Source organism: Megascapheus bottae, chromosome 22, assembly GCF_031878675.1.
Source record: "Megascapheus bottae isolate mThoBot1 chromosome 22, mThoBot2.hap1, whole genome shotgun sequence".
Lineage (NCBI taxonomy): Eukaryota > Metazoa > Chordata > Mammalia > Rodentia > Geomyidae > Megascapheus > Megascapheus bottae.
Window position 1 is genome coordinate 15156422 of NC_143530.1, and position 26381 is coordinate 15182802.

The following is a 26381-nucleotide window of genomic DNA, read 5'->3' on the forward strand; positions in this document are numbered from 1 at the left end:
GTCTTTTTCTGATCCCTCGATGTTTTTCCTCTTAGTTGTTGGAGTGGGGAGGGTGGGAGGCTTTCCTAGGCATAGACCCTGAAGTTGTGTGGCTCAGCGTTATGTTTTCCTGCTTGGAAGTCACCTCTTAAGGCTATAGGCTCTTTGAAATGTCCTCACCTGGGTGACAGAAGCTGTTGGGGCAATACCCAGAATGCTGTTCCTTTGCTCAGTGTGTAACCAATCCTTAGTTAACATCTTGGCTGTATTTCATAGCACACCCTATGTTTTTCTTACATTTCTACTCAAGACCCTGGATGATCTAGAGGAGCGAGTAAAGGAAGCTGGAATTGAGATCACTTTCCGCCAGAGTTTCTTCTCAGATCCAGCTGTGCCTGTCAAAAATCTGAAGGTGGGCTGGTCCTGAGTGGTAGGCATGCCTGCCAGAGGGGCTGGGTGGGAGACTGTGGACAAGGAGACAAGAGAGTCAGGTGGGGATAGACTTTCATTATGTGGAGGCGTCTTCTGGAGGAAGTTGGCATTTATCCACTGCCCATTGACTGTTACTCGGCAGTAAGGGTTTTGGGATGGGAAATCAAAGCTGCAAAAGCGCCTGGCTCTAGCCTCTCAGACTCTCCCAGGCAACCCTCAGGACCTGTTTGTGTCTCCCTTCTGTAGCGCCAAGATGCCCGAATCATCGTGGGACTTTTCTATGAAACGGAAGCCCGGAAAGTTTTTTGTGAGGTGGAGTTGGAATCCGAAGAGGGAGGGAGACTGGACATGCTCTTTTCCTTGGTGTTTCCTCTTGGGAGTCTACTCACTGCCTCTCTCTTCACATTGATAGCAAATTATCTGAGCTGATTCATATGATGTCCATGCCTTTTCAACACACACACACACACACACACACACACACACACACACACACACAGACACTCCTTTCTTATTTCCTTTTATTGTGCTTCCTGAGTGTCCTTTCCTGACTGGCTGAAAAGGCTATTCAGAACCAGTGAGGCTATGGGAAACATTGAAAGAAGGTTGTTGAGCTTTTTCTTAGCACCCTAACACTTGTAGATTAAAAAAATTGCTATTCTTTTTTTTTTGGGGGGGGGGAAGGATCATGGGGCTTGAACTCTGGCCCTGGGTGCTGTGCCTGAGCTCTTCAGCTTAAGGCTACTGCCCTACCCCTGGAACCACAGCCTCACTTCCTGGTTTTCTAGTGATTAATTGAAGATAGAAGAGTCTCAGGGTCTTTTGTGCCCAGGCTGGCTTTGAACTGGGATCCTCAGATCTCAGCCTCCTGAGTAGCTAGGATTACAGGTATGAGCCACCGTGCCCTGCAAAAAATTGCTATTCTTAAGAGGCTAAATAGTGTCCAGTGAGGGAGCACCATAAAACCCCCAAATTGCACCCTAGCCCTCCTCCTCTGAATGCAGGTGTACAAAGAGCGTCTCTTTGGGAAGAAGTACGTCTGGTTCCTCATTGGATGGTACGCTGACAATTGGTTCAAGATTTATGACCCGTCTATCAACTGTACAGTGGATGAGATGACCGAGGCGGTGGAGGGTCACATCACCACTGAGATTGTCATGCTGAACCCTGCCAACACCAGAAGCATTTCCAACATGGTGAGAATGTGGGGACCTGGACGCTGGCTCCTGGGGTGGAGGTAGAGGGGACAGAGGGAGTCTCTTAGGAAAGGGGCAGGAAGCAGGTGTGCAGCTTGGTTGTCTAGAAGGGGAAGGGACCTGTGCTCCTTCTGTGCTCATTTGCATCATGTCTCCAATAGATTCTACTTCTGCTATGACTTCCTTGGGCAGGAGAGAGGGAAAGGATGGGATGGTATTTTCAGTAGGCCCCTGATGAATGGAAGGGCTGTTACCATGGAAACAAGGAGCAGTTGGTAAGAAGTCAAATGAGGAATAGGCATTAATGATAATATAGACACTTGTATACGTAAGCACACCTTCACTGAGAGCTGCTTCTGGATAGACATGCGTTTTCTCTTGGTGACTTCCATGAGTACCTCGGAATTGCTTAATCTTCATTTATGACTGATAGAAAATTAGCTTGGATCTTGCTGTTTTTCTTTTCTTTTTTTTTTAATGATTCTTCTTTCAGATGTAAATTTTAGATGTAAAAGAGATTTTTGATAGCTGGCTAGTGACAGACTGGGAGGTAGATTTGGGAGAGCTGGGGCAGCCTTGCAGGTGGATAGGAACAAGGGTGGGAAGGGGTGGAGGGGGAGGAGACTCCATTGTTCATCGCAGAAATCTCAGCAAGATATGTAGCCCAAGATATGAAATGCCTGCTTTGGAAAGCATGTTGGGAGAGAGTTAATGAGGTTAAAGCCCTCATAAAGCTTACTTTAAAAAATTCCAGTGACAATTTATTTTATGTAGTAAGTCAGGAGTTCAGATACCTTATTTCAGTGATCCTACTAATGAGACTCTGATGTAGATTTATCATTTACATCTGTGTGTGTGTACGTACGTGTATGTATGTGTATGTGCCTCTTTTTGTTTTTTGGAGTGGAGTCTTGAACTCTGAGTCTCATGTTCTTGTGCAGCTTTTTCACTAACAGCTGGCATTCATGCCTCTTAAGGCATGTTACTAGTTCTGGCTTCTTGTTGGTTAATTGGAGATAAGAATCTTATGAATTTATTTGCTGAGACTGGCTTCTAATCATGATTATGAAATCTCTACCTCTTGAGTAGCTAGAATTATAAGCATGAGCCACCAGTCCTGGTATTGTTTACATTTTACAAATCAGAAAATTTGGACTTAGAATTGTTTCGTGACCTATCTGAATGGTCTTGCTAGAACAGAATCCTGCTTGAATTGAATTCCAAGATATTCTGCTCCCACCCATCAGTGTGAAGCCTGAATAAAAAGTGTGCACTTCTGCCAGGCACTTGTGGCTCATGTCTATAATCCTAGCTGCTAGGGAGGCTGAGATATGAGGACTGCAGTTCAAAGCCAGTCTAGGAAGGAAAGGTTATGAGACTCTTATCTCCAATTAACCACCCAAAATCTGGAAGTAGAGCTGTGGTTCAAATGGTAAAGTGCTAGCCTTGAGAAAAAAAAGTTCAGGCATAGCACCCAGGCCCTGAGTTCAAGCTCCAGGGCTGGCACACATACCACCACCACCACCACCAACAACAACAGCAGCAACAAAGTACAAATAAATACTGTTTCTATATGGCAGTCTTTGAGCAAAAGAGAATTATGAAATCGGAAAATAGGTTCTAGCAGTGGGTTGTAATGAAGAGTCATCTGCCATATAGATTCTCATCACAGATTCTGGGACATTCTAAGGGAACTCTGTTTAATATATGTTGAAAAAATACTATAGCTGGGTGCTGGTGGTTCATGCCTGTAATCCTAGCTACTCAGGAGGCTGAGATCTGAGGATCACGGTCAAAGTTAGCCCTGCAGAAAAGTCCATGAGACACTTAGCTCCAATGAACTACTCAGAAAAAGGCAGATGTGGTCCTGTTGCTCAAGTGGTAAAGCACTAACCTTGAGCACAAAGAGGCTTAGGATCCCTGAGTTCAAGTCCTAGGACTGGCAAAAACAAAACACTGAAAAAAATTTCTGGACAGTTATTTCTCTGAAGCTTGCATGATAAATGGGTTACCTTCTAGAACATGGAAAAATAATAGAGAGGGTTACTGGTGTCAGGAAGGTATATTAAGGCTCTGAGTCCAGAACCTGCCAATGTGGCCTCTTCCCTACAGCACAGAGCTAGAGGAATCTGACAGAAAGTCAAGAATTGGTTGAAAATATCGAGGGACACTTGGGCTCTGGAGCAGGATATAAGGAGGCCTTTTGCTGGCATTTAGTCTCTACATAAAAATGATGCTGGTCTTCAGACCATAGCTTCTAGTGATAGTAGCCTAAAATGCCAATTTCTTATTGTTGTTATAAAGGGGTGACAGCTAATAAGTCATGTAAAGAGCACATTTTCCCCCCTCCATTTGTTATTGTCACAGGACTTGAACTCAGGGCCTAGGCATTGCCCTGAGCTCTTCTGCTCAAGGATAGTGCTCAACCACTTTGAGCACAGTGGCCACAGTGCCACTTCCAGTTTTCTGGTGGTTAATTGGAGATAAGAGTCTCAAAGACATTCCTGTCTGGGCTGGCTTTGAACTGTGATCCTCAGAGCTTAGCCTCCTAAGTAGTTAGACATAATTATAGGCATGAGCCTCTGGTACTCAGCTGATAAATATTATTTTATATAATCAGATACACAAAGGCATTGTGTCTTTGTTCCTCTCCTAAGGAGTACATTTCTTTTTTTGGACAATGTCACTTCTCTTGCAGTCTCCTGATTGAAGCCAAGATTTTTAATAGATGTGAGAAGTCCTTAACAAATGATGGAGGAAGATTATAAGTGAATTAGACAGCCCCAAGAGAAGTAGATCAAGGGCAAGGGTTGGATCTAGAGGGAGACTTGGAAAAGAAGCAGAGTTCTTTCTCTCAATGGCTTCAGATGTGTGAATTACTAGCTCTCCAACTTTAGTTCCTTGGGATGGTATGACTTGGGAAGGTGGTTAGTACATGGATTACTTGAATCCTTTCTTTTTGAAGTTCTGACTCAGTAAGACTTGAGAACAGCAGGTGCCTGTGGATTCTGATGTACTGGTCTATGGATTATAATATGAGAACTCTTAGGTTTAGTGGTTTTCAAGCAGAGGTTGCCATATCTGATGACTCTTTTCTTTTTTTTTGTGGTATTGGGATTTGGACCCAGGGTTTTGTGCTTTCTGGGCTTGTATAACACGGCTGAGCCACAGCTCCAGCTCTCTCTGCTATTCACTGGTTACATTTAGGATGAGGTCTCGCTTTCTATTTATTTATATAACTGAAACTCGGTTGCCTACTTTCAGACTTCTCATTGTTGGGTCCACAGCCAGTGCATCTAGCTTTTCTTCTTGGAGATAAGTCTAGTAGACTTTTTCTGGGCAGGCTGGCCTGGTGCCCCAATCTTCTGATCTCAGCTTCCCGTATAGTTTGAATGACAGGCATGTACCACTGGGCTCAGCTTGAGAAGGAGTCTCACCAGCTTTTCTGTCTGGGCTGGCTTCAAACAGAGACCCTCCCATTCTTTATCTCTCAAGTAGCTGGGATTTAAGCATGAGCTACCAGTGGGTGGTTCTGAGGGATACAGCCAGGGTTGAGGTTTATTGCCTAATAAGAAGCTGAGGATGCTTCTAAATATTCCATAATGTGCAGTTCAGTCTCTGAAGATGAAACTATCTTGCCTAAAATGTCAAAAGAGTATAGGCATTGAAAGCCAGGTGTGGTGGCTCACGCCTATAATCCTAGCTACTCAGGAGGCTGAGATCTGAGGATCAAGGTTCAAAGCCAGCTGGGCACAAAAGGACCTTATCTCCAATTAACCTCTAGAAACAGGAAGGGGGGCTTGGCTTAAGGACAGGGCCTTGAGTTGAAGAGCTCAGGGACAGCACCCAGACTGGATTCAAGCCCCATGATCCACCAAAAGAAAAAGAAAAAAAGAGTATAGACATCGAGAAAACTTGGTTTAGGAAATCTTTAGGAACCATATGTGGAAATAGGGAGTGGATTAGAATGGGTTTGGAGAAATACAGCCATGGTTTACAGTGGTTAATATAGCCATGTTTTACAGTGGGGAGTGGTATACCTGGGATGAGATTGTAAGTTCATCTTGATTGGGGTGGAAAGTCTATGAGATTCAAGTCTAGAACAAACTAGAAAGCTAGTTTCAGGGTATTATTGTTATATTATTGTGCAGCATTCATTGTATATCTAATGGCAAGACAGACTGGGCTACTGGAAAAAAAAGTGAGGACCATAATTTTACAGTTGGTTAATTCACTAATTTCTATAGACTGTAGAGTCTTGGTTGTTCAATGTTCCTTTAAAGCATAGTAAAATTTCTCTGAAAATGTATCCATTAAGCTAGGCTCTGGTGGCTTGTGCCTATAATCCTAGCTACTCAAGGGGATCGTGGTTCAAAGCCAGGGCAGGCAGGAAAGTCCATGAGACTCTTACCTCCAATGAACCACTGGAAAATCAGAAGTGGAGCTGTGGCTCAAAGTGGTAGAGCACTAGCCTTAAGTGAAAGAGCTCAGAGGCAGTGCCCAAGCCTGGAAGTCCAGCCCCATGATGAGCAACAACGACAACAACAAAGAAAAGAAAAAGGGGAATGATTGTCTTTATTATAACTTTAGTCATGGTGGGCGGGGGAGTGGGGCTTGGTGATCCTTCTGGCATGTTAGAGGGAGTGACCTGGAGTGAGCTAGAGTGTGAGAATCCCAGCAGAGGATAACATCATGCTGAGTGGATTAATCCCTTCCCATCTGGGTGATTTTCTGATGTAATCTTCACTTTGAATTGAGGATTGGAGAGACCTGGACGCTGAAGGACTACTCAGAAGCCTCAGCTTAGCTGCTGTCTGTGAGCAGGTGCTTTTGAAGAGAAGCATTTCAGAATAGAAGCACTGTAGGTTAATCAGTAAGAGTATGGATTTAGATTCCAGATTCTCTGGATTTGAATCCTAGCCCTGACACTCTCTAGTAGTAGAACTTTAGGAAGGTTCTATTACTTCTGTGCCTCCGTTTTCTTAACTCAAGATAGAGGTAATAAGAGTACCTGAACTTCTGACCATTAAATACTACTATATGTACCTGATAAAAGTACCTGGTACAGCCAGGTATGGTGGCTCATGCCTGTAATCCTAGCTACTCAGGAGGCTGAGATCTGAGGATTGAGGTTCAAAGCCAGCCCCAGCACTAAAGTCCATGAGACTCTTTTTTTTTTTTAATTTATTTTTTTATTGTAATTAGTAAAAGGGTTACATGATACTTGCCAGATAGAAGGTGCATTAATTCACATACATTGATACCCTTTCACATGTCTTGGTACCCATTTCCCTCCCCCCCACACCCCCCACATGAGACTCTTATCTCCAGTGAACCACTAGAAAATGGGAAGTAGCACTGTGACTCAAGGGGTAGGGTGGTAGCCTTGAGCTGAAGAGCTCCGGGACAACGCCCAGGCCCAGAGTTCAAGTCCCACAACTGACAAAAAACAACAACAAAAAGTATCTGATGCTCAGAGTGCACACCTGTACTCCTAGCTACTCAGGAGGCTGAAATTTAAGGATTGTAGTTTGAAGCCAACCTACGCTGGCTACCAGAAAACCTTGAAATTGAGCTGTGGCTTGAGTGGTAGAGTGCTAGACTTGAGGGGGGAAAGTGCCCAACTCCTAAGTTCAAGCCCCAGGACTGGCACAGGCAAAACCAAAACAATAGCAACAACAAAACCAGTGCCTGGTACATTGGTACATTGCAAGGACAGCAAGAATGTTACTAATCATCATCATGTAAGGAAGGGATGATATTAATGAGACAGCTCAGCAAATTATTTAGAGGATTTGGTGACACGAAAGAGTCTAATATTATTCCAAGGTTTCAGTCTCAGATCCTGAGCAGGATGGGAGTGTGAGGAATATTTTGGTTTTAAAACAGGGGTCTTGCTATGTTATCCAAGTTGGTCTTGATGTTTTGTTTCCTACCACTTTAGCTTTTCAAGTGTGTTATGCTACTATCCAGTTCAAATTTGTCGTCGATTATACAGTTACAAATGCATGAAGTCACTAGGAGATGTAGGACTAAAGATTTTGGGTTGGAATTATAGATTTGAGTACCAGCATAAAAGATGAGAGTGTAGCCAGGCATGGTAGCTCATGTCTGTAATCCTAGTTACTTAGGAGGCTGAGATCTGCAAATCACAGTTCAAAGCCTTGTCTTCAATTAACTGACAAAAACCTGGAAGTGGAGCTGTGGCTCAAGTGGTATAGAGTGTCAGCCTTGAGCAGAAAAGCCACGTGAGAGTCTGAGACGCTGAAATCAAGCCCCAACACTGGCACAAAAAGATAAGAGTGTGACAGAGAAATTCACCAAGAAGAAAATGTAATTTGCTTCATACCCAGCATTTTACACACATTCTTATTTTATCTTTATATGAGCTCTTTAAGGCAGTATTATTCCCATTTTAAAGTTGAATAGCCAATTAGTGAGATGTAATAACTTGTTTGAGATTTCAGAGTAGGTAAATGGATTAATTAGAGTTAGAATCCACTCATCTACTTACCCATCCAAGAGACTTTTTTGTTTAAGATTTCTTTTTCTTTCTTTCTTTCTTTCTTTCTTTTTTTAGACTGATTTTAGATTCACAGCAAGATTGAAAGTACACAGAGTTCCTGTCTTCCCCAGTAACTTCTTCCATTATTAAGCAGCCCTCATGACACTGGTCCATTCAGTACAATTGACGAACTTGCCTTGATACATTGTACTCACCCCAAGTCCATTACTGGACTAGGGTGAGTAAACCTTAGAGTCTACTCTTACTGTTTTGCATGTTATGCATTTGGATAGATGTATAATGACATGGATTTACCTTTATACAGTAATCTCCATCCTGATCCAATAGATATTTATTGTATTTCCTTTACGGATTTGTATAATGATTAAAAGAGGAATGGGATTTAGTTCTGTCTAGAAAAATAATGGTCAGAGCATGAGGAGCAAATATTCATTCCTATAATACCCTGTACTCCTGTGTTCATTCTTTAGCGTATGTGTTAATTCATTCTAAATCTAAATAGTTATTGGCTATAATGTCCTTGTGTAGTACTTGTACCTTGCCAAGAAGTTGTTGAACATTTCCTTGTATGGTTTTGGGGAGGTAAGGAAGGAAAGATATGATGCTTTTGTCCATTGAATGGAAAGCAATTCCAAGGGGTTAAGTAATTCACTATGGTTATTACTTTGTTATTGTCCACTTCACCAAGTCAGATCTCTTGACCTATCTCCTGAGTTAAAAGAACTATCATTCTTTCTAGATTTCCTAGAAAAAAGAAGGTTGAGTGCTGGGAGTGGGGGTGGGGGTAAGACTGAATAATGAATGAACCTCTGTAGTGTGAAGGATATTTCTGTAGTCTCCAGTCTTCTGACAGCTCCCTAAGAGGCAGAGAACTGAAGTCACTCGCACTAGGATGGTAAGAAGTTAGCCTAAAGAAAGGTCTTCCTGCTTGACAGGCAGAGAGAAGGGGGGGAGGGAGAGAGAGGCGGTGGTGTCACTTTTTCTAGGATCTTTCTGATTTGGAGGAGTTGTTAGATCCTGGGTCAGCACTACTGAGGAAGTCTGAAGGTTAGGAGAACATCAACATCACAGCTATTCAGGGTACTATCTGTGACTCTTTGCTCTGTCTCTACTGTCTCTCCTTTGCCATTTATTCTGGAGAATGTTTATTCATCAGACTTCTCTATTTAGTTTCGAGCTATCAGCTGTATACACTAAGACCATTGGACCCAGCTAATCTCCACTCTAGTCTGGTAGCTTCCGACCGAACACAGACACATGCGTGTAGTTAAAAGATTTTGAATGTACATATGTTCCATCTGACAACAGAACACAAACCATCCGTTGGAATGGAAGCGTTCCTGAGCCAGAATTGGAGGGCCCCCTCCCCCTGCACCCACACACATTCCAAAGCTTTCCTCTTGTTCTTCCCTCCCCAGACATCCCAGGAGTTTGTGGAGAAACTAACCAAACGACTCAAAAGACACCCTGAGGAAACAGGAGGCTTCCAGGAGGCACCGCTGGCCTATGATGCCATCTGGGCCTTGGCATTGGCCCTGAACAAGACATCTGGAGGAGGGGGCCGTTCTGGTGTGCGCCTGGAAGACTTCAATTACAACAACCAGACCATTACTGACCAGATCTACCGGGCAATGAACTCCTCATCCTTCGAAGGTGTTTCTGTGAGTTACAGCAGCTTTGTTCATGCACTCCCCTGTCTTCTACCCACAGAATCAGCCCTAGAATCAGCGCTAGAGACTTTCTTTTCCCTCTCTGTAGTTCATTCTCTGCAAGTCAGTCTCAGATCAGGAGAGTCTCTCCAAACCAGACAATCCCATGAAACATTGTGGACAGGGGGCTGGAAATGTGGCCTAGTGGTAGAGTGCTTGCCTAGCATGCACGAAGCCCTAGGTTCCATTCCTTAGTACCACATATACAGAAAAAGCTAGAAGTGATGCTGTGGATCAAGTGGTAGAGCACTAGCCTTGAGCACAGAGTGGCTAAGGGACAGTGCCCAGGCTCTGAGTTCAAGCTCTAGGACTGGCAAAAAAAGAAAGAAAGAAAAGACCATAGACAAAAAAAAAAAGACAAATTTATGTCTTTCAACATTTCCCCTCATTTTTTTTTTCAAACTAGCCCAGGTGTTTATAGGTTATATGAAAACTGTAGGATTTTAAAACAAGAAAATTAGTGCCTGGTGGGATTTGACAACTTTGCTCAGGCCACACAGCTGGAAGCCACATCTCCTGGTGCTCTGGGGACTTTTTTTTTTTCTTCTCCCAATTCAAATCTCAAGGGTGAAGCTGCTTCTCAAAAGAATACTGTTTCTAGAATCTAGGGTATGGGCATCTGGGGTATGTCCTATATGCTGGCACATGCCATAAATAGCCTTCATTCAGAAGCTCAATTACATCAAAAAGCAAAGGATTCAGAGTCCCTGATGTTCTCTTTCGTTCCTGCTTTTATCCCCCTGCCTCCCCTCCACATGTTCCTCCCCCTCAGGGCCATGTGGTGTTTGATGCCAGCGGCTCTCGGATGGCTTGGACGCTGATTGAGCAGCTCCAGGGTGAGTGCAGGGCGGGGAGAGGGAGTGGGGTATGCTGGCTGGTACTGGATTGGGTCCTTGCTTGAGAGAACATCTAGACATAGCTAAGCTACCTAGTGCCTTCTCTTCCTGCCCTTTTATTTGTATTCATCAGACAGTCCTTCCTTCCTTCCTTCCTTCATTCATTTATTTATTGTGGGTCATAGGAATTGAGCTTGGCCTGGGCGCTGTCCCTGAATTTTCAGCTCAAGGCTACCATGCTACCCCTGGGCCTGGGCACTGTCCCTGAGCTCATCAGCTCAACACTACTGCCCTACCCTTGAGCCAAGCCCCACTTCCCATTTTCTAGAAGTTAATTGGAAATTCCTTTTGTGCCCAGCTAGCTTTGAACCTTGATCCTCAGATCTCAGCCTCCTGAGTAGCTAGGATTACCCGCAGGGTTTCATCAGACTTTTAATAAACAGAATGACAAGGCTTAGATCCATGTGGATCATTTGCAGTGGTTTCTTCCTTTAAAAATAATATGCCCATGAAAAACATCTGTGGGTTCCTTTTTTTTTTTTTTTTTTTTTTTTTGCCAGTCTGGGCTTGGGCTCAGGGCCTGAGCACTGTCCTTGGACTTTCTCAAGGCTAGCACTCTACCACTTGAGTCTCAGCACCACTTCCGGCTTTTTGCTATGTATGTGGGGTGCCGAGGAATTGAACCTAGGTCTTCGTGCAAGCTAGGCAAGCACTCTACCACTAGGTCAAACTCCTGGCCCCTGTGGGTTCCATTTTTATTTCTGAAATTCCCCTCCTGGAGCTGGGTGAAGGGGTTCAGAGCTGCTAGTGCATCCTTAAAAATTCGAGGAAAGCTAAACCTAGGAAACTATTTTTTTTCCCCCTATTGGTGTGTCTTGGTACTAGGGTTTTGCCTCAGGGCTTGAGTATTGCCCCTTAGTTTTTTCACTCAAGGCTGGCACTGTACCATTTGAGCCATAGCTCTACTTGTGGCTTTTCTTTGGTGGTTAATTGGAAATAAGAATCTCATGGCTTTTCCTGTCCAGGCTGGACAGCTTTGTTCCTTAAATCTCAGCTTCTTGAGTAGCTAGGATTGTAGGATTATTGGTGCTGGTCCAGGCCTTGTACTCTGGGCTTGGTGTCATCACTGAGCTTTTGGGCTCAGAGTGAATGCTCTATTGCTTCAGCCACAGCCTCACTTCCCCTTTTTGTTGTTAATTGGAGATAAGAGTCTTTGGGACTTTTCCTATCTGGATTGGCTTGGAACTTTGATCCTTACATCTCAGCCTTCAGAGTAGCTAGGATTTTAGGCTTGAGCCACCAGTACTCCCTGGAAACCTACTTTTTGTTGTTGTTGTTTTTCGAAAAGGGTGTCCATCAAATTACCTTATTATGTAAACTAACATTCCTAATTTATCTGTAGTATGGTAGTTTGGCTTTTCTAGATTATATTTTTCTTATGATTTTGCACAATTAAGTGTTTGCGAAACTTCTTTGAGTTAATATTGCAAATCCATCCCATTCTCAAAGCTCTTGGCTTGGCCAAGAGACCCATTTCTTGGCCTTCTGTGAAAAGTTTCTTTTTTCCCATCTCCCCACTTCCCACACCCTCTCAACTCTTCTTTGTATACAGGACAAGTGAGAATGGATTTCTGTTATGGTGAGAGGGGTGTGAATTGGCATTTGGAAGAAGTTATGTTAACTGATTCTTTGGAATAACTTGAATTTTACTTAGTGGCTCTCTAAGAGCAGATATCACTTATCCAAGGAATTAGAACCCGAGAGCCCATGTGATTGAGATTTCTAAAATTGAAATAAAAGCCACTAGAAAATATATCCTGTGATTCTGTGTATGTGTGTGTGTGTGTGTGTGTGTGTGTGAGAGAGAGAGAGAGAGAGAGAGAGAGAGAGAGAGAGAGAGAGAGAGAGAGAGAGGAGAGAGAGAGGAGAGAGAAATAGGAATAGAAATGGAAATAGGTTTAAAGCTAAATTGAGAGCCTTGCTGGGAGAGGTGTGAGGCAGTGGAATAGGTGGCAGACATACTGTGGCACCTTCCTCAATGAAGAGTTTTAAACACATTAACTATGCTTATTTATTCAAGTTGCCTTGGGAACCACCTTATATTGCTTATAAGTCAAGCTGTGGATTCCAGTGACCTGTAGGTTCTTCCAAGTGTCTTTGAATTGCTCGGATGATGGTAATATCAAATGCAATCATGGAAAACACTTTCAGGGAATGGGGAGTTGATGGAAATGCCTAGTTAGAACAGGTTTTCACTGCTACTTGGCCACTCTTGTTGTCATCTGCTTAGGTGGTAGCTATAAGAAGATTGGCTACTATGACAGCACCAAGGATGATCTTTCCTGGTCCAAAACAGACAAGTGGATCGGTAAGTGCCTCCTTTTGTATTTTTCTTCAATTTCTGATGAGTAATCAAGGAACACGGGCACACACTTGAATGAGGGTGAGGTAGTAGATGTCGTGAGGTTGAAATGTGACAGGGTGATGGGCCAGGAACAGAGGTTAAGTATATCCTCTAAGAGGGGAAGGGAGACTGAGAGAGACTAGGCAGTGGGCTGTACTATTTTTAATAGTACGCTGCTGGGGTAACTGGGGATTAAAGTCAGGGGGTGGGAAATGGAAGCTCCATTTGGGTTTCCAGATGTCCTGGTGCCTTGATATGTCTGAACCAGCTACTTCAAGCCTTGAGCTGCCTGCCTCTGATAGAAAAATGGTTGCCTGCCTGGTGCTGGTGGCTCACACCTGTAAGCCTGTAATCCTAGTTACTCAGGAGGCTGAGATCTGAGGATCTCTTTAGTGCCAGCCCTGGCACTAAAGCCTGTGATACTCTTATCTCCAATTAATCACCAGAAAAATGGAAGTGGTACTGTGGCTCAAGGGGTAGGGTGGTAGCCTTGAGCTGAAGAGCTCAGGGACAGCACTCAGGCTCAGAGTTCAAGTCCCATGACTGACTGAAAAAAAGAAAAAGAAAAAAAAAAAAACAACAGTTGCCTAACTACAGGAAAGAATACAAAGCCTCCTCTCATTGTCATCTGTTACCGTGTACTTCTTAAAGAGGAGAAAGTAAGGGCCGGGAGTTTGGCCTAGTGGTAGAGTGCTTGCCTAGCGTGCACAAAGACCCGGGTTTAATTCCTGAGTACCACATACATAGAAAAAAGCCGGAAGTGGTGCTGAGGCTCAAGTGGTAGAGCTCTAGCCTTGAGAAAGTCCAAGGACAGTGCTCAGGCCCAGGACTGGCAAAAAAAAAAAAAAAAAAAAAAAAAGAAAAGAAAAAGAGGGAAAGCAAGTAATTTTTCTTGGTGAACTTAGAGAGATATGTGATGGGAAATAGGAAATTGGAAAAATCTTGAAGGGGTGAAAGGAAGGACCCACTGAGAAAGAAAAGCTCAGTGCCTGGAGGATGATGGGTGGCATAACCATTGGAGGCAGTTGCCATCTGCCTTGCTCAACAAAACCCAGTGATTCCCATCCTGGTTAGAGGTTTTTTGTTTTTTTTTTTTTTTAATCTAAATTAAAACAATTCTATGCCCATATTGAGGCTTGTGAACTCAGGGCCTTGCACATTTGCTTGGCTTTTTCACTAAAGGCTGGCTCTTGTTAGAACTATACCTCCATTTCCAGCCCTTGTTTCTTTTGGTTGGTTTATCAGAGGTAAGAGTCTTATAAACTTTCTTGTCCGGACTGGTTTGGAACTGCCATCCTCAGATCTTCTGAGCAGGTAGGATTACAGGCCTGAGCCACCTAATTTTTATTTTTTATAATTTGAATTTAGGGCAATATTCTTCTATGCTGCTATAAATGTTGTGACCTAAATTAGTTTTTTTTTTTGAAACTAGCAAATTGATTTTTTTTTGGAGGTGGACTGTGACAAATTTGAATTTCTCCTTAATAATCACAATAAGAATTAGCACTCTGCCAAGGATAAAGTTTCAGGTTAGTTCTCTCTGTTAGTTCGTTTTCCCTAACGTAAGAAGAAAGACATATGCAATGCATAGAGGCCCCTTTAGCTTCCTGGTTCTACAAGTGTCTCTTTACAGCTTTTGGTCTGGTGATAAGAGACCTCAGAGGGTTTATTTCTCAGCTATCCTCCTCTTTTGCTCTCCCATTTTCCTTTGCTGCAAGAATGACAGCAAAACAAAAAGAACAAACAGTAACAAACCCAGATGACAACCTAGGTGAAATCCTTATTTGCCACCATCTTCTCATCTCCCTTCTGGTTGCTCTCTAAGGCCCCAGGGTTGTGAGCTTTCGGCTCCCACAACCCCACCCAGCACAGGGAGGGTCTTCTATCCTCAGCCAAACACTGAATGTCCATTCGGATCCTTTTCCTCACCCCTTTCTCCCCTGTCTGCTATCCCATCTTCATTCTTCTGTCCTCTTGCCTTTCTCTTTTTCCCTCTTCCTTCCCTGTGCCGTGCAGGAGGGTCCCCCCCAGCTGACCAGACATTGGTCATCAAGACATTACGATTCCTGTCACAGAAACTCTTTATCTCCGTCTCAGTTCTCTCCAGCCTGGGCATTGTCCTTGCTGTTGTCTGTCTGTCCTTTAACATCTACAACTCCCATGTCCGGTAAGTTTCTCTTCTGACATGATGGATCCCTGCACTGTCTGCCTTTCTAAATGTATTGATCAGGTTTCTTGGAGGGACTGAGAATAAAACCTGTCGTGTCTCCTAGAGGGTTCCATTTGGACTTACTTAGAATACAGGGCCCAAACTAGGTATATCTCTTAACTCTTGCTGCACAACAAATTGTTTGGTAAAAGCACAGCAACACAGTCTTGGGCACTAACAAATAGCGTATGATCCAGTGGGGCCCTGAACTGGGGGAAGCCCTCTCTGCTCCATGTCCAGCTCTGTGCCTAAGCTGACTGCTTTTCAAGGCTGTGCTGACTGCTCCAAGCGTGTCTTCCTTTAAGTCCTGTGGCCCTGGAGTTGGTGGGGGGGGGGTCATGCTGTTGTATGTGGAGAGCTGAGTCTCCCTGGAGAAGAAGGGTAATTCTCTCTCTCCCTCACCCACCTTCTCCGCCTCTGCCCTAGTTATATCCAGAATTCCCAGCCCAACCTGAACAATCTGACTGCTGTAGGCTGCTCGCTGGCGTTAGCTGCTGTCTTCCCCCTGGGTCTGGATAGTTACCACATCCAGATAAATCAGTTCCCGTTCGTCTGCCAGGTGAGGAGATTGCAGAGTGTGGCCCTCCCATCCTTCTCGGGAGTACTTGCTGTGATTTGTGTTTTTCCTGCCTGTCCTTCTCATCTTTCTCTGAATGGTAACCCGATTCCATTCCTTCTTGTATTCCCCCTCTGGTCTCTCTGTGTCTGTCTCTCTTTTCTAGGCCTCCAGACCTTTTTCATTCTGCAGCTCACTTGCGGTTTCCAAGGCTGCCATGGCATGCCTTGTAAAGAAAGAGAAGATGGAGGAAAGGGGCCTGCACAAAGAGCCCCTGAACAATGCTGGCTTGTCTGTGGTGTAGGGCTTGAGAACCAGAGTCATAGGCTTCCTGTGGGAGCCTTCGTGGGGGATTGGAAGAATGAAGGAGGAATCAAGCCAACAGCAGAGGAAGCTGGGAGGAAAGGGCCACCATCCCACGGGGATGAGGACCTTTTGTGACTAGATATTGGGAGTTTCTGAGACTCTGGGGAAAGACTGGCTTGCACAGTGCTATTTGGGTGGTTCTCTATTATGCTGTAGGTGACATTCTTCTGTCCATGTTTACTCTTTCTTCCTGTCCTGATCATGCATCATGCATGCAGTAGTAGACACACACACACATACACACACACACGATCCATGAGAAATTACCTCTGTAGAGGTGAGGCAGATGAGTCGCTACTGCGCTGTAGGAGAGGCACAGGAGTAGGGTCTGTGTATAGGGCTGGGAAAGCAAAGAAAGGAAGCAGCTGGTGGTCTGAGTGTTTGGCTGGCCTTCAGGAAGGAGGTGGTGTTCACTTATGGAAGGACATGTGAGATTTTTGTCAGTTGGGGAAATAGAGGAAGGTTCCTTCAGGGGAAGAGGGTACACACACCCTGTGGCTAGAGAGACCCAGAAGACAAAGGGAAAGTGAGTAGTTGAGTCTAGCTGGAGTCTCTGGTAGGTGAGGGCCAGGGACTTGAATATGGACAGACAGGTGGAGCCATGTGGTGAATGATCCGTCACACCAGGAGGAGTTGGCGCTTTCATCTGACTGGATGATTAGCTAGCTCACCTTGAGGGAGATGGGAATTACTGTGTGTCCCTAGCTCTGCCCCATCCTCGCCATATACCTTCTCCTCTGCTAGCTGTGTTCTGCCTGCTTTGTCAGCTGTTCTCCACCCACACTCCCTCCTACTAGCCTACCCATCCTGGCTGCAAGCCCCCTCCCACCCATTCTACCCACGTTCTTCCCTCCCCTTGCAGGCCCGCCTGTGGCTTCTGGGTTTGGGCTTCAGTCTGGGTTATGGCTCCATGTTTACCAAGATCTGGTGGGTCCACACAGTCTTCACCAAGAAGGAAGAAAAGAAGGAATGGAGGAAGGTGAGCTGCTGGCTTCTGAATCCAGCCCTTGTTCCTTAACCCCTGGGGCTTCCAAGACTTTCTCCTGATGTGCCTGCTTGGAATGTTTCCTCAGACCTTAGAACCCTGGAAGCTGTATGCCACAGTGGGCCTGCTGGTGGGCCTGGATATCCTTACTCTGGCCATCTGGCAAATTGTGGACCCTTTGCACCGGACTGTGGAGGTATTATTGAAGGGGAGATTCTTGGGACCAGGGTACCTGGGTGGTATGTGATTTTTTGAAAGAAAAAGAGAATGATTTCTGCCGGGCAGTGGCTTCTCTTTGCCCTTCTTAGACGGCACCTTGTGTCAAGAGATCAGTCAATTCATCTGAGGAAAGAAAGTGTTGGGGTTCTAAGAAGGATGTGTAGAATTTGCAGTTATCAGGGGAAGTGAGAAAATGGACCCAGGATGGGATTTAGTATGGGTATAAGGGTTGAGGGTCAATAACTGGGCCAAGTTGTGAGGGTTGGAAGGGGAGGACAGTTATTTTTCCTGTGATCCATTTTTTTTTTTTTCCCTTAGACTTTTGCCAAGGAGGAACCAAAGGAAGACATTGATGTCTCTATCCTGCCACAGCTGGAGCATTGCAGCTCCAGGAAAATGAATACATGGCTGGGTGCGTGGGCTGTGTGTGGGAGAGGAAGGATTGAGGTAGAGAGGGATTGTCTAGGTTTAGAGGGAAAATGATTTTTCTGAGAGAGGTGGCAGAGAATTTATCTATCCTGTTTCAGCGTCCCCCTTCTGTGTCATTGTACTGATCATCTCTTGAGAAAGGTATTTCTTTTCTTTTCTCCTGTGAGGTGTTTAGGATCCAAACAGAACTCAGAGAGATCAGTACAAATGACTCTGTTTGTATGGCAGCTCCCAGAGCAAGATCAGGATTGTGAAGTCATGGGTTCAGACTCTCATTAGCCTTACTCACATTTCTCTTATCTATAACCACACATGATGAATGCTTCTCAGTCTGGGAGGAAGAGATGAGAACTTGACATTGCACATGGCTTAAACTGGGCCAGTTCACTGCTCAGCGGGCTCTTGCCTGACTGACAGCTTCAGATGTCAGCCTCCACTGTGAAACTGAGGCTTCTCTCAGGAAGACACTGTGAGGGTCTGGGCCAGCTAGGTAGAGATAAAGTCAAAGGAAGGGGTGTGCTCGGTCTGAAGGACTGCTTGGAGTGGAGCGATCTCTTTCTGCAGAGGAGTTACAAGAAGCAGCCATGGGTGAAGGACAAAATAAGTGAAGGCTTGAAGGCTGAGGTGGGAGTGTGGAGGGCTTTGTTGTTCCCACCTGACCCTTTCCTGCTATCCTAGGCATTTTCTATGGTTACAAAGGGCTGCTTCTACTGCTTGGAATCTTCCTTGCTTATGAGACCAAGAGCGTGTCCACTGAGAAAATCAACGACCACAGAGCCGTGGGCATGGCCATCTATAACGTGGCGGTGAGCTCTCCAGACACACGGCATTAGCCTGATAGACTGTGTAGAGTTAGTAGGATAGGAAGAAATCAAGCGTTAGGATCTGGGATCCATTTGTGTGGATGTCATAAAAAGGTAACACTTCATAGTTTATAAAATGCATTGCATTATATCCATAATTTTTTTTTTGCTCCCCAAATGCCCAGTGGAGATTAGCATGTCCACTTCTAGGTGAAGGAATAAACCCAGAAAGGTGTACATCACTTGTCAGTGGTTCATGGGACAGAATCTGAACACAGACTTTCTGTCAGGCATCCCCAAGGACTGACTAAGATTCTAGGACTTCCTGCCTGGAAGGGAGGGGTTGTCTGAGAGTTGGAAACTAGTTTGGAACAGTTCACTTAAGCCCTTTCTCAATGAAGAGTTGAGGAAGATCCTGAATCTCTATGAAAAGTTCACTGGGACCCTGTCCTGATAGATTCTGACCTAGAGGAACAAAACCCCATGTTCTGTTTGAAGAGCCAAGTCTCTCCCCAATCATCCTTCTCTCTAGGTCCTGTGCCTCATCACTGCCCCTGTCACCATGATTCTGTCCAGCCAGCAGGATGCAGCCTTTGCCTTTGCCTCCCTTGCCATTGTCTTCTCCTCCTACATTACTCTGGTTGTGCTCTTTGTGCCCAAGGTGAGGTTCTGGTTCTTCTTCTCTTCCGTGGACTCTGTTCCTTGCCCATCCCTACATACTTCCACGTCTTCCCCTTGTTTTGTCCATCTGTCCTTCCCTCCCCTGCCCCACCCTCATCCCATTCCTTCCTACTCTAGTCATCCATCAGCTGATCACAGACACAGCCCTGATCTGCCATCCCGTGCCTATATATTTGTCCCCAGATGCGCAGGCTCATCACCCGAGGAGAATGGCAGTCAGAAGCTCAGGACACCATGAAGACAGGCTCATCCACCAATAACAATGAGGAAGAGAAATCCCGGCTGTTGGAGAAGGAGAATCGTGAACTGGAAAAGATCATTGCTGAGGTGTGTGGGGGGATGACAGGTTGTGGGTGATGATGGGGCTTCCAGGAGGCACCCATCTTAGGGTGGGTTGTGCCTGAGATACAGGTTCCAGTGTTCCTGATTTGCGAAAGGTCTTATGAAACCTTCAAGGGAGTGAGTGGAGGATAGGGAAAAGGAGAGCAAGAGTCTGGCTCAGCTAAAAGCGAGTGTTGGCCTGATTAAACAGAGGCTCCTGAAGCAAGAAGGGGCTTACTGGCCAAGATAGCAATTGTGGGGAGACAACTGTGAACTACCAGCACTGAAGCAGCTGGATGTTGAGTGTGCCCAAAGCTAAAGGGGTCTGTGCAGATGTCCACCTTGTATTTACTATGCCCCAGGCTATTGTTAGGGGTCAGTACAATGCCTAGGAGGGAGATGTTTAAACTAGGTTGACATGAATCTCGCTGTGATTTATTGGAACCTGGTATACTGACTCTCCTCCCCTTCTCCCTTTACTCCCTTTGTTTTTAAATTCTCTCTTCATGCCCTGATCTATTCTTCTGTTGGTACCCTGTTATGTTCTATGATTTCGCGCCCCTCCCCCCTTGCCTTGTTCTTTTCCTGATTCTCCATTTTATTTCTTCTGTTCCATTTGTTCTCTACTCCCTATTTTGGTGCCATTTCTTCTCCTCCCTTCCTCCCTGCCTCCTGCCCTCCCAATTGTGTTTCTTCCTCCAGAAAGAGGAGCGTGTCTCTGAACTGCGCCATCAGCTCCAGTCTCGGCAGCAGCTCCGCTCCAGGCGTCACCCTCAGACTCCCCCAGATCCTTCTGGGGGCCTACCCAGAGGCCCCTCGGAACCCCCTGACCGTCTTAGCTGTGATGGGAGTCGAGTCCATTTGCTTTACAAGTGAGGGGGTGTGGAGCCAGGAGGGGAGGGAGAGGGAGTGGAGAGAGGATCGGGAGCTGGAAGGAGGCCGGATCCCGTTCCCAGCCTGGAAGCACTGCACTGTCCAATCCTGTCTCTTGTAAATACACATCTCTCTGTGAGTCCTGGGGTTATCTGGTTCTCCAGTACTCCAGGAAACTGACCTTTATCTCTCATTCATTCATACAATCGTGTCACTACTTCCTAATTTAGTTTGCACCTTGCTGGAAACCACTCCTGACTCCTCAGCAGCCTGACTACATCTTCCTCACCCACAATGCACCTTTATCTAGTTACCACGGCAACCCCTAAGCTCCCCCACTGCCTTTGTGCTATGCTCCTGTCAGCAGGGGTCTCCCCACAAGTGCTCTTTCCACCCCAGCAGGGGCCTCTCCACATCTCTCTCACCATCATTGTCCTAATCTTCCATCCTACTAGCCCTTCCACAACATCTCCACATTTTCCTCCTCTTCAACTTTGCTGCTTCTGAAGACCTGTTCTTTTTTTTTTTCTTTTTTTTTTACTAAGGCTTACACGCTCCTTGTCACTCCCCCATGTGTACTCACACCCAGAACTTTCCGAGACCATGTCTCCTTTCCTGTTCATGCCTGCTGTGTTTTCGCACCCCATGCTTTCCCAGTGTGCACCCAGAGCTACACAAGCTCTCACGGTCACGGCGTCCCTGTGTGTTTGGGTAGGTGTGTGTGATCTATTTGTGTTGAGCTATATCTTTCCTATTTGCACACATTCATGTGCATCTGCATACGTTCCCCATGTGTCTTCAGTGCACACTTTCTCCCTTGAACCTTAAGATGATTGTGTTCCTCAACAGAGCCATATGCACCCCACCCTGCACATTACTAGGCACTCTCTCCCAAGTCATGTTTGCTGGGGTCATCCATCCCCTCTCCTATCATCATCCCCGCCTCTCCCTGTCATCCATCCCCTTTCCTATCATCACCTTTCCCTGTCATCCATCCACTCTCCTATCATCATCCCCTTTCCCTGTCATCCATCCCCTCTCCTATCATCATCACCTTTCCCTGTCATCCATCCCCTCTCCTATCATCATCCCCTCTCCTTGTCATCCATCCACTTTCCTATCATCATCCCCTCTCCCTGCCATCTATTCACTCTCCTATCATCATCCCCTCTCCCTATCATCTATCCACTTTCCTATCATCATCCCCTCTCTCTGCCATCTATTCACTCTCCTATCATCATCCCCTCTCCATATCATCCATCCACTCTCCTATCGTCATCTCCTCTCTCTGTCATCCATCCACTCTCTTATCGTCATCTACTTCCCTTAAACATGGGTATTCTGCTCAAACTTCTCCTCTCCCTCTTCTGTGCTCATATGCCACCCTCAATCTGTTCTCATGATTATCTTCTCCCAACACCAATGCTCTCTATCTTTCCTTTTCTTTGTAATTTTCTCTCCCTTTCCTTCCTTTACTCCCTCCCTCCCTCCCTCCCTCCCTCTTTCCCGTCTCTCCTCCTTCCCTCCTCTTCCTTTCTCTTCTCTCTTTCTAGAACTAGGGGCAAAGAACTAGGGGACAGGCTTGGGGAGCTGCTTCTAGTGGATAGTGGGTGAGAATCCTAACAAAGGAAGACATCTCTGACTGCTGGAATGGACAAGCTGGACCGATGGGGCGGGAGGTGGCGTTCCTTTCACACTGTGCTGTCTCTTGGAGAAGACTCTCCCCCCAACTCTCAATAAACCAGTGAACAGTGTGACTCAGCACCTTACCCTTCACTCTGTGAACAGAGTGGGCTCCAGGCCAAGGAAGGAATGTCGGCGGGTTCCAAGTTAATCAAAAGGCTTTGAAACCAAAGTGTAGAAAGAGGTGTTTTATCGATTTGGACTTAGCAGGGCAAAGTAGGACGTGATTAAGGCTGAGATTAGTAAGTGATGCCGTTGGTGGTTAAAAGTATGGGCTCTGAAGTCAGACTGCTGGGCATCAGGTCCCAATAAATGCAGACAAGTTCCCTAAGTTTTCCTCTCCATTTCCTTGTTTGTGAAGATGAGAATACGAACAGTAATACTAAGTGTACACTGTGGCATAGGGTGGTTGAGAGGATTCTGTTAATCACACGTTCAGATACCACGGTCATACTTGGCATAGAGCAGGTATCGTTAGTGCTGTCACTATGGGTTAGCAGGTCATCTGACAGCAGTGGGCAAGCATTGGGAGCCAGGAGCAAGCAGCTGAGCAGATGTGAGGACACAGGTCCCAGGAAATCAGAACAACAAAGAATGATGACTGATGGGAGTGTTGAATTAAAGCCCACTGAGTGCTCCCTACCTCAAAAATCGTTGTCTAAGGAACCTTGAACCTATGGGGAAGAACTTTGGACCAAAACAAAAGAAAGCAGTTGGGCTTGGAGCTTCAAGCTGCAGTCCTAGCTACTTAGAAAGTGGGGATTGGGATTCTTGGTTCGAGACCAGTCTCCTTATGAAGAAGTTCACGAGGTTCCATCTCACCCATTGGCTAGGCACACTCGTGTGTGCATCTGTCATCCCAGGACAGACACGAGGGTTTCTGTCACCTTGAACCAATATAGAAATAGGCTTGACTAGACAAGAAACAAAGCACCTGCCTAGTAAGTCCCAAGTCCTGAGTTCAAACCTCAGTACTTCCAGGAGGGGAAACGGTTTTGAATGGCCAAGAAATATGAACACCAAGAATAGAAAACTGAGATTTTCTTATTGTTGTGTGTCCTTTTGGAAAATGTGTTTTTCTGAAGCTCAGCTTTTCACTTTGGTGCTGCGTTTTTTTTCTTAAAAATATCATTTTATTGTTTTTATTAAGGTATTGGACAGAGGGGTTACCATTTCATAAGTCAAGTAATGAGTGTATTTCATTTTTGAACAGTTACCAGTTACCTCTTCCTTCACCTTCCCCCAGTTTTCTCCTCTTGTGCCTGCCCACAAGTTGTGTAGTTTATCTTTCACATAGTCTCCCTCTATTTCTTTTTTTTCTTTTTTCTTTTGCCAGTCCTGGGCTTGAGCTCAGTGCCTGAGCACTGTTCTTGGGCTTCCTCAAGTCTAGAGCTCTACTACTTGAGTCTCAGCACCATTTCTGGCTTTTTTCTATGTATATGGTACCGAGGAATTGAACCTGGGTCTTCATGCATGCCCTCACTGTATTTCTATACCCCTCCTTTGCCCCACCGAAAAAAGCCAGGAAGAGAAAAGCAAAAACACTACCACCGGACCGGGAGTTTGGCCTAGTGGTAGAGTGCTTGCCTAAGCATTCATGAAGACCCGGGTTTGATTCCTCGGTGCCACATACATAGAAAAAAGCCGGAAGTGGTGCTGAGGCTCAAGTGGTAGAGCTCTAGCCTTGAGAAAGTCCAAGGACAGTGCTCAGGCCCTGAGCTCAAGCCCAGGACTGGCAAAAACAAAACTAAAACACTACTATCAATATCACACACACACACACACACACACACACACACACACACAACCCATGTTTTCATTTCCTGGTATTCATTTGGACAAAGGGTATTTAAAATGTTGGGAGGAGTTAAACCTGTCGGTTCCATCCCCAAAAGTGTCCTCCTGTAGTCTTACTGTGTGTGAATACTTAGAGTCCTGTATAAGTAAGACATCATGTCCAGTTGTATTTTGAATCTAGCTTTCACATATGAGAGGAAACCTGAGTGGCACTGAGTTTTGTTTTAAAAAATGTGATCGTTACTTTTTATTGCCCATAAACCATAAGGGCTGGATCAGCCCTGTCTTTTCCTTGTCCTGTTGATAGAAGAAATCTTAGGGCAGTACTTGAAAACCATTCCACTGTGATTATCTACCTTGGACCAATTGGGCTTAATTTGAGTTTCCTGTCTTCCCACAGTGGAATATTCTCAAGGAAAGGGGAAGAAGCCTATGGAGTAGAGCAGCCTGTGGTGTGGAAAATGATCAGTTGGCTTCAGCAACAGTAGCAGGAGTTACATACCAGGCCTGGGTAGAACCTAAAGGACCCAAATTACCACCTTAGACTTGCCTTGCACTTAGCTGGATATAGATTATAAATAAAAGGTCAGGAGTTCTGTGGTGACCAAGGGAGAGCAGACACCGTTTGCTAGCAGGAGAGCAGGAACTGGGCCAGTTATACTGGTGAGGCACTAGTAAAGGGGAGAACTTGCCACTCAGCAGTTCAGCAGGGGTTGTTCTCCATCTATGGGGTGGCCTTGCTTCAGTCAGGGTGTGACTTTCTGCCTCTTTCTGACTTTGGAATGCCCCAGAGTCTAGACTACCTGTTGAGCATCGGTCCCTCTGCTCTACCCTGTCTTGCCTTGCTCTCTTGCTTCCTTACCCTCCTCCTGTCTCTTGGAGTGAACTTCTCATGAGCACTTTGTGGCTATGTGCCTCTTATTAACTTTGTGAACAGACCATTGAGGATGATGATGATGATTTTTTTGCTTTTGTTTTTGTTGGACACAGGGTCTTGAATTTGAGATCCTCCTGCCTTGGCCTCCTCCTAAATGGTCCGGTTAGAGGGATACAACACCACTGTCACCTCCATCCTTCAGTGTTGATAGGGAAGTCAGCGAGGCAGGTGCTCTTAGGCACTGGGGACTGAGCAGAGAGTAAGATGGCTTGTAGGGGATATGTATTCTCAATGAGCAGCCACCTGGTGAATAAATAATTTTATGGGTTGGTGGTGTGGCTCACATGGTAGAATGCTGGCCTAGCAAGTATAAGTCCCTGAGTTCCAGCCTCATTACCACCAAACAGACAGACAAATGAGATGGTGTGGTGAAGGAGACAATCTCTGGCAGAATGGGGGTTGTAGGATTATTGTTTGGCTAGGAGACTGGCTTTAGGAGAGGAAGAATCTGTAATATTAGCAACTAACGCAGACTAGAGCCAGCATTCAATCTACTTGTCTTATTACTGACTACTGTGCAGCCTGCTGCCCTAAAAGAGATTAAACAAGAACAATTTATTGCTGGGCATTGTGGCTTACAGCCAGCAGGCTGATCTCTGAGAATTGAGCTTTGGAGTCAACCAGGGTAGATACTTTGAGACTTATCTCTGATTAACCAGCGAAAAGCCAGAAGTTGATGCATGTGGTAGAACCAAGTGGTAGAACACTAGTTATGAGTAGAAAAGCCAAGATCTCAAGGCCCTGAGTTCAGATTCCAGGAATTGGTAGATATGGAGAGATATATCTTTTTTTCTTTTTGCCAATCCTGGGGCTTGAACTCAGGGTCTGAACACAGTCTTTAGGATTTCTCAAGGCCAGCACTCTACCATTTCCAGCTTTTCTATGTGGTACCAAGGAATGGAACCCAGGCTTTGTGCATGCTCGGTAGGCACTGTACCACTGTACCACTAGGCCACACTCTGGCCCCCAAATTATATGTATTTCTATGTGTCGGGGCTTTTTTTTTTTATTTGTTGTGGGGTGTTAACTCAGGGCCTGGGTAGTGTCCCTGAGCCTCTTTATGCTCAAGGCTAGCACTCTACCACTTGAGCCACAGCATCACTTCCAGTTTTCCAGTGGTTAATTGGAGATAAGAGTCTCACAGGAGACTTCTCTGACCTGGCTGGCTTTGAACCACAATCCTCAGATCTCAGCCTCCTGAGTAGCCGGAATGACAGGTGTGAGCCCTGGTGCTTGCCTTCTGTGTCAGGACTTCAGACAGGCTACAGTGTAGGAGTTTACCACAATCCCACAGCAGCTGGAAAGCTCCAACTTGGAAGGCTGGGGCTGGAGTCATGAGAAGACTCCTGTACTTTGTGACTAAAGGTATGTGTGGGCCTGACTGCTACCAGCTGGAATGTGGGCTGAAACTCCACATGGCTTTTCTGTGTGGCCTGAGAT

The 26381-nt window shown here is 45.5% G+C and overlaps 1 protein-coding gene across 2 annotated transcripts in view; it reads left to right on the forward strand.

Moving 5' to 3' along the window:
* The window catches only part of Gabbr1 (gamma-aminobutyric acid type B receptor subunit 1), a 32503-nt gene extending 10222 nt beyond the window's left edge, over nt 1-22281 (forward strand). For both annotated transcript variants that reach the window (XM_090356169.1, XM_090356170.1), the window contains 15 exons: nt 290-391; nt 658-723; nt 1416-1607; nt 9552-9794; nt 10615-10678; nt 12969-13046; nt 15099-15249; nt 15718-15850; nt 17076-17192; nt 17287-17394; nt 17736-17829; nt 18525-18652; nt 19182-19310; nt 19514-19657; nt 20354-22281. In XM_090356169.1, coding sequence (XP_090212295.1) covers nt 290-391; nt 658-723; nt 1416-1607; nt 9552-9794; nt 10615-10678; nt 12969-13046; nt 15099-15249; nt 15718-15850; nt 17076-17192; nt 17287-17394; nt 17736-17829; nt 18525-18652; nt 19182-19310; nt 19514-19657; nt 20354-20527 — 1923 coding nt within the window. In that variant the 3' untranslated portion in view covers nt 20528-22281. The remainder of the gene's footprint in view (nt 1-289; nt 392-657; nt 724-1415; nt 1608-9551; nt 9795-10614; nt 10679-12968; nt 13047-15098; nt 15250-15717; nt 15851-17075; nt 17193-17286; nt 17395-17735; nt 17830-18524; nt 18653-19181; nt 19311-19513; nt 19658-20353) is intronic.
* The last annotated feature ends 4100 nt before the right edge of the window (nt 22282-26381 follow it).